Source organism: Berghia stephanieae, chromosome 8 (assembly GCF_034508935.2).
Source record: "Berghia stephanieae isolate SIO BIC M18660-M18661 chromosome 8, UCSD_Bste_1.3, whole genome shotgun sequence".
In the NCBI taxonomy this organism is placed as follows: Eukaryota; Metazoa; Mollusca; class Gastropoda; order Nudibranchia; family Aeolidiidae; genus Berghia; species Berghia stephanieae.
In genome coordinates this window covers 38,646,014-38,658,027 of record NC_088367.1, presented here as the reverse complement: position 1 = coordinate 38,658,027, position 12,014 = coordinate 38,646,014, and the positions used below count along the sequence as shown (strand labels likewise).

Genomic DNA, 12,014 nt, shown 5'->3' with positions numbered 1-12,014 from the left:
AGGGTTGATAGTGTGGTGGTAGTTGTAGTAGTGGTGCTAGGGATGATGGTGTGGTGGTGGTTGTAGTAGGAGTGGTGGTAGGGATGATGATGTGGTGGTGATTGTAGTAGTAGTGGTCTTAGAGATGATGATGTGATGGTGGTTGTAGTAGTAGTGGTGGTAGGGATGATGATGTGGTGGTGGTGGTTGTAGTAGCGGTAGTAGAGTTGATGATGTGGTAGTGGTTGTAGAAGTTGTAGTCTTAGAGATAATTGTGTGGTGGTGGTTGTAGCAGTTGTGGTGGTAGGGATGATGATGTGGTGGTGGTTGTAATAGCGGTAGTAAGGTTGATGATGTGGTGGTGGTTGTAGTAGTAGTGGTCTAGAGATGATTGTGTGGTGATGGTTGTAGTAATTGTGGCAGAAATGATGATGTGGCGGTAGTTGTAATAGTAGTTGTGGTAGGGATGATGATGTGGTGGTTTTGGTGAGTATTTTATTCAGTGATGATAATAGCAATTTGTCAAAGAGGAAAATGAATCTGTCTATTGATCAAACACAAGCAAAGTGTAAAAATAACAGGAACAAAGATTTGTATTTGGTATTATGTAATATATTACTATTACTAGTATAAATCCATTCTTATCATTAGACATAAATTTACTTTTTGTAAAAATTTAATGAATTGTCCTTTCCACATGTTAAAGGCCTACAATGTTATTCAAATAAAAGGTCAGAAAGTGTTGTTTTGTTTTGATTTTTACTTTATGAAGCAGGCTACAATATCTTTGTTACCGAAACTTAGTGGTTATTCAGCTTATAAATACAACCCAAGAATCTGTCAAATTTAAAGCCATCGTCCAAAGGTAAAAAGAAAGAAGAGTAAGCTAAGCCAATCACCATTGCTTTATTGTAATATATTATCTCTGTATAACCGATAACCAGATGATTTAATGGATGACTGAGAGAGAGAGAGAGAGAGAGAAAGAGAGAGAGAGAGAGAGAGAGAGAGAGAGAGAGAGAGAGAGAGAGAGAGAGAGGGGGGGGGGTGGGGGAGACTTCTCTACCAGAATAATTTATGTATTGATTCTATGAATTCTATATCCAAAAAATAAAGAAGAAAAGAGAAATAGAAAGAAAGGCAAAGGGAAAGAGAAAGTGAAAGAGAAAGAGAGAGAGAGAGAGAGAGAGAGAGAGAGAGAGAGAGAGAGAGAGAGAGAGAGAGAGAGAGAGAGAGGGGGGGGGGAGGCTTCTCTACCAGAATAATTTATGTATTGATTTTATGAATTCTATATCCAAAAAAAAAAAGAAGAAAAGAGAAACAGAAAGAAAGGCAAAGAGAAAGAGAAAGAGAGAGAGAGAAAGAGAGAGAGAGAGAAAGAGAGAGAGAGAGAGAGAGAGAGAGAGAGAGAGAGAGAGAGAGAGAGAGAGAGAGAGAGAGAGAGAGAGAGAGAGAGAGAGAGAGAGAGAGAGAGGCAATAGGTACCTACAACAAAGGAAAAAATCCAGACCTATTTGTCCCTCCCCTTCCCCTTCAACCATCAACTAGCTAATCAAAAAAGACCACAGGTTGTCTGTGTCAATTGTGACATCTGGTGCCATTCTGTCTGGCCTGACGTCATAAAAACGGGACCGTCACCAAATTTTACGCAGCTGAGCACAGGTGTCAAAATATGACATAAGTCATAATAATGATTGTATGGTTTTGAGGAAAATATTTGACACGGCAAATTTCTGAGAAATTCTCAAAATCACTGTTTATTTATCCAAAAAAAAATAAATGAAAAAGGAGGAATTGTAATGGGGATGGGCGGAGATAAACTACCATTTAGGCGGAAATCCGCCTTTAGGCAGAAGATTCTCAGCCCTGTAGTGATAATGATGTGGTGATGGTGGTTGTAGTAGTAGTGCAGACGTGCCTACCCTCAATTTCAAATTCCAGGGACATTTTACAAATAAAACATCAGATGATGAGGATGATGATTATGACGATAACGATGATAATGATTATGACGATGAAGATGAAGAGGGTGATAATGATGATTGTGGTGTTGTTGGGGGTTCTTCTGTATCATTTAGCTTAAAGTTTGTTCTTTTTTTAAAATTCTGGTCAAAATAAAATAATCTGTTTTGCCATTGTACTACACCTATGATATTTACCAAAAGTGCTGATGAAAAAACAAAACTGCACCTTTAGAAAGGCCTATTGACATTATCCATTACTCTACTCATCACGTAAAATCCCCCGTTTGAATTGCGCTTTGATTTTGATATTATTCTATCCTCACAAATTCTAATCTATTGCTGTAACTGCTCTTTTGATAAGTGAAAGGCAAAGTAGATATAATTGGATAAATTAAGGAAGGAATTGTGACAAAAAGCAACAATAATACCTTTAAAGGGTTGATAAACACACACACACACACACACACAAGTCGTGGGGAATGAGTTGCTCCATGCTTCATGTATTCCCTCTTCAGGGCAAATTAAACCAATGATGGTTGTGGTAGTATTGGTGGTTCGGATAACACGCAGGCCTACCATAATTTCAAATTTCAGGGACTTTTTAAAGATAAAACCTCAAATTTTAGGAACAATATTTTGCGCAATAGTAATGTCTTAAAACACAGTCAAACGTCAGATATCAAGAGAATAATATGGTTACAATGGTGCTAAAGGTTATTATAAGTATGTGTAGGAACTAATCTGCTTGCAACAAAAATGGTATCCTCACTCACTGTTTTAATAATAATATCATATTAATATTACTTGGATAACTCATCTTGATAACACAACCAGTGGTGAGAATGACTGACCACAAAAAGGATATTTTTCTCCAACCAATGTGAGAAAGAATAGCTAACCAATTTCCGAATTATATGTTTTGTTGATGGCTGATGATCTGGTGGTGGGGATGATGGTTGTGGTAGTGGTGGTAGGGAAGATGATGTAGTGGTAGTTGTAGTAATGGTGGTAGGGAAGATGATGTGGTAGCAGTAGTTGCAATAGTAGTGGTAGTTGTTGTATTAGAGATGGTAGGGATGATGATTTGTAATAGTGTGGTGGTCGGGGTGATGAGTTGTAGTAATGATTATGTGGTAGTAGTTGTATTAGTTGTGGTAGGGATGATGATATGGTGGTGGTAATTGTAGTAGTGGTAGGGACGATGATATGCTGGTAGCTGTTGTAGTAGTGGTGGTAGGGATGATGATGTGGTGGTAGCTGTTGTAGTAGTGGTGGTAGGGATGATGATGTGGCTGTAGTTGTTGTAGTCATGATAGTGGGGATGATGATGTGGTGGTAGTTGTTGTAGTATTGGTATTAGGGATGGTGATGTGGCGGTAGTTGTTGTAGAGATGCTAGGAATGATTATGTGGTGGTAATATAATGGTAGATTTTTTTTAATTTCCAGGACATAAAGTAAACTTACGTATTTTCCAGGACAGCCATTATTTTTTACAAATTTCTGGGACAAATCCGGAAATTCTGGGATGGTAGGCACGCCTGGTAGTGGTAGTGATGATGATGTGGTGGTGGTGGTAGTAGTGGTGGTAGTAGTGGAAGTGATGATGATGTGGTGGTGGTGGTAGTTGTGGAAGTGATGATGATGTGGTGGTGGTGATGGTTGTGGTAGTAGAGATAGTGATAATGATGTGGTCGTGGTGGTCGAGATAGTGATGATGTGGTGGTGGTGGTTGCAGCAGTCGTGGTGTGATGATGAGGTGGTGGTTATAGTAGTAGTGGTAGTGAAGTGATGATGATGTGGTGGTGGTGGTTGTAGTAGTAGTAGTGATGGTTGTAGTAGTAGTGCTAGTGATGATGATGTAGTGGCAGTGGTAGTGATGATGGTTGTAGTAGTAGTGGCAGTGATGATGATCTGGTGGTTGGAGGGTAGAGAGGGGGGGGGTATCCTTGGAACAATTTAACCTCACTGGAATTTGATGGAAGTTGCCTGTAACCCGGATTTTTTTGCTCCAGACAGGATTTATTTCCTCAGCTGAAGCCAGAGTTTTAGAATCAGTGGATAGGAAATTAATATATAGCCTTTTCCATGACAACTTGTTAAGATTGAACCTTGTATGGCACAAATACAACCTAATTTCATTTCAATCGACCATAATAAGAGATAAAAAGTACGTTTCTGTTTAATTTCTCCTAGCAGAAAACTACTGAATAAAACAAAATTCCCACCGATGAGAAAAAAAAAAAAAAAAAGAGGAATCTGGCCCCATAAAACCCAGTAACTACTATTGATTTTATCTGCATGAGTTTGAGTTTGCGATTACCATTTAAGTAAATTTACCTTGTTTCCAGCCTCATATCGGTTTATGGATGATGGGGACAGTTGCTCTGAGGATGATCTAACTTGTGGATCAAACACAATCTGGCCAGTCTCTCCAATCCCCATAGACTTGTGATGGGCTTGTTGGGGCTGAATAGAGGAGGTCATACTCTCCAGAAGAGGCACACTCAAACCTGTATAGTTGACAGAGGGTAATGCAGATACGCTACGACCCCCAATGGAGCTGTGTGCCCCTTGTAGGCCATGACTGAGACTGAGACCTGGAAAAAATAGGGAGAGAAGAAAAATATACATATTATATATAAATATATACTAACATATTATATATTAATATATACTAACATATTATATATAAATATATACTAACATATTATATATTAATATATACTAACATCTGTCACAGGCAGAACCGCCAACTTGAATGTGAGAAAAAGAGTAAGATTGCTTGTTAAAAAGGACAAGATTTGGAGAATAAGGGAATTATTCAAAATATATTATGAGTCAGTGCATGACATAATCAGTCGGAAGATGAAAATTTTGGATTTGCATTTTTATTGCATTTTCTGAAAGAATATGCTCCCCAGAGCATTTTAATATTTATTTGAAGTAAATCAGGTTATTTATTATGAAGTTATGGTCAGATGTATTGAAAGGTATCCTGCAACTTTTCTCAAATTTCATACCTTTTCAACTTGACTAGCTGTAAAAAATATTTAGAAGTGAAATTAAGCTTAGATATTTCCAGAAGATGTCCAAAAAGGGTTGATATAATTGTTTATGACAAGAACTCATCTTGATAAAAATTTACCTTCTAACTAAACTTAATATTTCAGTTCAAACCTTTTCACCATCAGACTGATTATGACATTCACTGTAACACATATTGAAAAGAAATGAATTTTGTTACATGTCTGTGTAAGTGATGAACTTTGGAAACATAAATCTCATCTGGAATATATTTTATTTTCAAGAATGATTTTTTTAAAAATAATAAATAATTTTAAAAAAAAAAAACAACCGAACCAATACCAAGCAACTTTTTGTTAAAATTTAGGTGATATAAAGCATGTAGAATGGACAAAAATATTTTATACCTATGAAAACTTGACAAAAACAATAATAGGTTTAGTGGTTCAATGATTTGATTCTGATGTCAGAGAACATACAATTTAAAAAGAAAAAAAAATAAAATGGTTCAGAAGTGGCAGTTGCAGGCGTTGCTTTGCTATCCTCCATGTTAGGGTTTCTTAAAATACCATTACACCTTTTCCAGACCAAATTCATATATTTTCCAAACCAAATTGGGTTCAGCACTAGAATTAAGTCACCACCACAAGTCCATTCCTTGCACTGGTGTGGTGGCTTGAGTGCATGGTCCGGGGACTATACCAGCAGGTTCAACCATACTGGGAAGGCCAAAGGGTATAGCCCAGACAAATATGGACAGGACAGATAGTGTCTGCAGCCTTGGATGGCAGACTATCTACAAGAAGAAACTTGGCCAAGAAAATCAATGCCGAAGACAGATGTACTAGGGTTCTGGTGCATAATGGCATTACGCTCAATAATGATGGAATTAAGTCATCTCCAATCCCAATTCTAATATGAATGTTGAATCAGAGAAAACTGAAGCCAACTGGCTGTCCAGTATACGGGCCTTAATTTTTGGGGTGGATTCGGATGTCCTGTTGTTGTCTTCGAGCGTATCGATTCCAAATTTGTTTCTATTTTTACTTTTGATATATGACCAGATTTTTTTAAAGTGCTTTAGCTCTCAACCTCTTTCTGAACATTTGTCAATGTGCAGTGATTTGTTTTGTGGTTGTAACCTGTCAGAGTGCTGATGCATGTGCTATTTCCCCTCCTTGTACAGGGTGACTGAATTAGGTTTTTAATTTTAAAACATCTCATTGTGTTAACAATAATGTGTTTCGACCGTGGGGTTTTTGTTGACTGCAATTGTAAAATATAATCATCTGGGGTCTGATTCATGGAGCGGGACTATGGTAGTCTCAGACTAAAGCAAAGTCTGAGACTTTGTAGTCTAAGACTTTGGAAAGTCAGAGACTACAGAAAGTAAGCTATTCATGGAGTCAGACTTCGTCCCTGACTATCAAGTCTCTGACTACGCTTGCGAAGTCTCAGACTACAGAGGTCAATCTATTTTTAACTGGGGATTCCTCGGAAACGTATCACAAAACGTCATAGAAATGTGTTACTTTTCCAGCTGCGCATGCGTCATACGAAGTGGCACAGAAATCATATCTATTTCTTCTTCGTGTTTGTTTTGATCGTTTTTTGTTGTTGTTTTTGTTTTTTTCTTTTTGCCCCACAAATAAAAATGGTGTGAGACAAGTTTAGGGGTGTAAAAATTGTTTGAGAATGTGTGTGTGTGTGTGTGTGTGTAATGTTTTTAGTAAATATAAATAACGATGGCACTTAAATGATTCTTATCAACGGTGGAGCATTGTTCTAAGTAGAGAGCGGTGGGCGCTGCCTGAAGCATGGGGTCCCGAAAATACTAACGAAAGAGTGAAGATCGATAGGAATCGGTGGAAACAATACAGACAATGGGCGTTTCGGGTACAAACCCTTCGTTGGCACAACAATTAACAAATAAACGTTGAAATCAAATAAGAATAAATGTAGTATAAATTGCATCGTCTGTACTCAACGATGGTTGGAGTGTGAACGAATCGTTAGCGTGGTGTGATAGAAATGATGAGGCCAGTGAGAGACGTGAAATTTCAAGAAAATAATGGACTATAAAAGACATAATAGAAATGTAAGAGTAGTCGTAGTAGTAGTAGTAGTAGTAGTAGTAGTAGTAGTAGTAGTAGTAGTAGTGGTATTAGTTTTAGTGGCAGTAGTAGTAGTAGTAGTAGTAGTAGTAGTAGTAGTAGTAGTAGTAGTAGTAGTAGTAGTAGTAGTAGTAGTAGTAGTAGAAGTAGTAGTAGTAGTGGTGGTAGTAGTAGTAGTAGTAGTAGTAGTAGTAGTAGTAGTAGTAGTAGTAGTAGTAGTAGTAGTAGTAGTAGTAGTAGTAGTAGTAGTAGTAGTCGTAGTAAGTTACTATGAAACAATATGTGTACCTGGAAAGTGTTTGGAATGGACAAGATGAGGAGTGTATGTGCGATTGTTGAATCTTCGAGAAAATAAAATAAAATAAAACAAAACCAAAAAAAAAATAAATAAATAAATAAATAAATAAAAAATAAACTCAAAAACTGTCGGGTAGCCTTGTTCTAATCGCAGTACAATTACTCCCACCAGCGTATAGCACATATTATGATTTTGAAATTTAGTCCCAGACTACGATATTTACACCTGCTAAATCGCGGGGTGTAAATTTCACCCGTTTAGTCCCTCGTTTAGTCTTAGACTTCGCGTAGTCCGGCTTCATGAATATCTTACAATGCCTTTTAGTCTGAGACAACGGATTTAGTCTAGGACTATCGTCGTAGTCCATGAATCAGACCCCTGAATCTCCACTGCACATGTTAGAAAAAATATGTTGGGTGGATTGCCTCATTAAAATATTTGAAATTTGCTTTTAGGCTAGTTAAAATGTTAAATTTCTTGTTATAAAAGTATAAATTTCCAATTTAAAAATTCACCACAGGGTAGTAAATAACTGGATATGCACATATAAAATCAATCCTCTAAAAATTGAATGGTCAAAGAACAATGGTAAAGGAAAAAGCAGTCTCCCAGTGCTCAGAACACACCACAAACTTTCTTTGACCACGATTTACAAACAAACAAACTAAAGACAGGATAGCAGAGACCACAGTTGTTTTTTGTTTTTTTTTCTGCAAGCGCCCATCACCAGGCTTTAAAATCATCAAAGAGAATCTTACCCAGAGAAGGATGTGTGGGCGTCAACCCACTCTGAGCTGCCCCATACTGAAAGTTGTAGGTATTCCAATGATTTGGATCCATACTCGCACTGATTTGATCACAAATCTAGTCCTTATACTTCCAAATCTGTGTGATGAAATAAAAAAGATGACAATTAATCACAATGACGACAGATAGGGAGGAGAAAAAAAAAAAGAGAGAGAGAAAGAGAGAGAGAAAGAGAGAGAGAGAGAGAGAGAGAGAGAGAGAGAGAGAGAGAGAGAGAGAGAGAGATGGCAGAATATAGAAAAGAAGAGCATACACAGACTTTGGATACTTCAGCATTGCACTACTTGCAAAACTACACCAGAGGCAGCTTGTTAGAGGGGAGAAGAAGAAGAAATAAATAAACGGAAGTCACAAAAATATGCCTTTCACTAATTTAACAAAGGGAGCAACGTGGCTGACCGGTATGTACAGTTTTTGCTTTGTGTACCCAAAAGGTACCAGGTTTGACAACCACAGCCCAGGGTGGCCTTGAGCAAGTCACTACACCCTTGCTCACATTGAGGCGATGCAATGCGACTCACGCCTGAGTTATTCAAGATAGCCCCTAAACACAAATTTCCCCATATAAAGGGGATTTTTTTTCTTTTTGTTGATTCTCTGGTCACTCACCTTGCTACAAAAAAAATTGACTTTCACTTTCAAACTTATTTTGACATCAAATAAAATGACAATGGAAAAAGAGGGAAACATGTTTGAAAATTACCCTAACATTAATGCACATGACAAACCACTGCTTCTCTATTTCTAGTCATTTTTGCCCTTAAAAATAAATAGGGTGATTCATGAATGCTCTGTATATATCAGATGGTCACAAAAAACATGACACTCAGCTTCTAACTTAAGCCAATCTTCATTGGATTTCGTTCAAATAAAACAAATCCTTATACGTAGACTGTCAAAATTTTATGAATATGAATTGAGGAACAAAAAGGATACTGTGATTCTTTAAAATCGCATTCAGAAAAACGATATCAGAGAAAAATGACGCAATATTGCTGAGAGAAAAATGGCGATGATCTGAACTCTTTGTCCAGTTCTAATTTGGAAATTCTTCCATTGTCCGTCGACACATCCAAACCCTTATCTTTGTACAGTGTCTCTATAGTAAATTTGTCGGCCTCTGTAACTGTAAACAGCATTGTAAATGAGAAACTAATAAAGATCAATTATGATTTGAAAAATAACATTTGACATGGTTGGATTGAGAACAGCTTGTTTGTTTTGATAGCATACAGCAAAGAAAGAGATATGATTCTGCTTAAGACAGTTTGCTTAACAGTTCAAACAGTGAAGAATGGTTCATTATGGTTTTGAAAGATATGTAACTGAATGAGCATAGTTTCCCAGGCATAGCAACAAGTGTCTTCTTTAAATAATTTGCATATTTTCGCAGACTATCAAAAGTGGTCTTACAAAAGATTCAATTATTTGATATTTTGCAATTATATTAAAAAAGAAGAGTTTTACTGGTGATTATGAAAATTTGGAAAAGACATTTGCTTACCTTTTTGCAATAAAAAGAAATAAACAGCAGTGCTTATTTTGGTGACCACCTGATATATATGTGTTATCACATTCCATAATATATGGACCACAATGAGAAAAGGATCTCATTCCAGCTTTCCTGAAAACTGAAGGAATCCCTACTTTTGTAAAATTATGACAAAATGCAATACCAGGGAGTTGATTATCTAACTGATTCTGAAAAGCAAGGAGGCCATAAGCATCAAGACAACAGTAAATCTAATACAACACATTCGATTCTTAAGCATTGTATCACAAAAATACCCAAGAAGCTTGCAAAGAGCAGGTCAAAGAAAAAGAAGATGGGACCGAAGCAACAAAAATGCATTTGTCATTCATCCTCAGGTCACTCATTATGCTACATGAACTGAAATGAGTTTTAATGAGAAATTCAGTTGAAGCAATAGCAGAAATGAAACCCCTTTCTAACCAAGTGTTTCAATCCTGAAACACAAAGTACTGCTGGTGAGAATGAGAAGCAGGTCCAACATCCGACAACAGTTTGAGACCAAAAAAAAAAGAAACAAACCAAATTATAAATTTTAAAAAATTTCCTTTAAAAGTTGAACAGTTTCAAAACATCATGTTTTTTCTCTTTTTGAGGAAAATTTTTGTCTGAAATCAAAGCCCTATCTCCACTGAGTAAAAATGTTTTTGAATTTTGAAAATCCATTAATAAACAAACAAGTTATGCAGTTTCAAAGGTGTCAATTTTTTTGGATGATCCGCAAAGAGGAAAAAAACGCGAAAATATGGGACGCTTTTTCGGCATTTTTTTCGACCTTTGGTTGTATCTTGCGTAATAAGTGGATTAAAATATTGAAATTTGGCAATTTTATGGCAAATTTGATAGAGAATATGATGAAAACATTGGAAGAGTTCTAACTTATATAATTTTAGAGCTGGATGGTATATAACACACACACACATGTTAAGTACATGAAGATGAAAACTGAAAACTTATTGAGGCTAAAGAACTCGTTGCACTTTACTGATTTGTGTGTGTGTGCATCATTGTTAAGTACATGACGATTAAAAGTGAAAATGTATCGAGGCTAAAGAACTGGGTGCACTTTACTGATTTGTGTGTGTGTGTGTATCATTGTTAAGAACATGACGATTAAAAGTGAAAACGTATCGAGGCTAAAGAACTGGGTGCACTTTACTGATTTGTGTGTGTGTGTGTGTGTGAGAGAGAGAGAGAGAGAGAGAGAGAGAGAGAGAGAGAGAGAGAGAGAGAGAGAGAGAGAGAGAAGGGGGGGGGAGGAGAGATTGCGTACATAAACGAAAGAAATATAGGAGGAAAAGAGAAATTGGACAAAGGGACAAAGGTTACTGATGGAACGTGACTTGGAACACAATAATTAAACCCATGCTGAGATTGTAGATCATATTGCAATCGAAAACTTTTAACATTATAATTTCTTAAATTCTTGTAAATTAAACCGTCAAATTATCAGCTGTTTATTGAACCCAAACGCAACGGCAGACGATAAACACCCCTCTGCCAGTGAGACCGCGCAGACATTTTGGCTAGTCATGAACTTTAAAACGAGGTCAACCAATCAGAAAGTGCTTTGCCAAACCCGCTTAGCCGCGTAGTTTGGTGCCAAATCGTTTTGAACTTGTGATTCGGGCTGTAGGGGGACAAAATGGCTGTCTTTTACGTATGAAGAGCAAATTAGGATGGTGTTTTGTAAAATATGGGAAAAGTACTCGTCATATTCATATGAAATTTTACAACCAAAAAGAAGAAATGTTCATGTATTACCTTGTCAGCGACAAAACCTCCACGCCCGGTAGTTTGAGAAATATTTTACTCCAAAGAGTAAAAATCTATTTTTAATGATCGTCTGGTAATCGAACAAGTTTTGTCGCTTGACATAATCTAAAATGACCTTTTTTCTAACTGTGTGCCAACTTTCAGTCATATTCCTCGATAAATAGCGTCGTAATTAATTTTTTAAAATAGCATATACGAAACGGCTTCGTCCCATATTTTGTCGCAAATTTGGGCACTTCGTGAGCGAAAAAGAGGCCCAAAGATTTGTGCGGGATAGTCATTGCTACATTGTGAATGAGACCTTCAAAAGCGGTGATCTATTATTCCCCTTTGTCTTACTTTTTCTTGGGTACTTTTTAATTGTAATTTTAGAACTTTTTGCTATCCAATTTCTCCATTTTTACTGGCGCTGATATGACCTAAATGTGTTGCCAGCGCCTTAAAAAACAAAACATAGATCTAAATATTCGTGGTCTTTGGGAGGTTACAATTGTAAACGTTAATCAATTTGCCCTCGCAT

The 12,014-nt window shown here is 36.8% G+C and overlaps 1 protein-coding gene across 1 annotated transcript in view; it reads right to left on the bottom strand.

Moving 5' to 3' along the window:
- The window catches only part of LOC144978638 (uncharacterized), a 42,582-nt gene that overhangs the window by 27,709 nt on the left and 2,859 nt on the right, over window positions 1-12,014 (bottom strand). The window contains exons 2-3 of the mRNA XM_078924948.1: window positions 8,139-8,265; window positions 4,282-4,541 (exon numbers count right to left, since the gene is read on the bottom strand). Coding sequence (XP_078781074.1) covers window positions 4,282-4,541; window positions 8,139-8,220 — 342 coding nt within the window. The 5' untranslated portion in view covers window positions 8,221-8,265. The remainder of the gene's footprint in view (window positions 1-4,281; window positions 4,542-8,138; window positions 8,266-12,014) is intronic.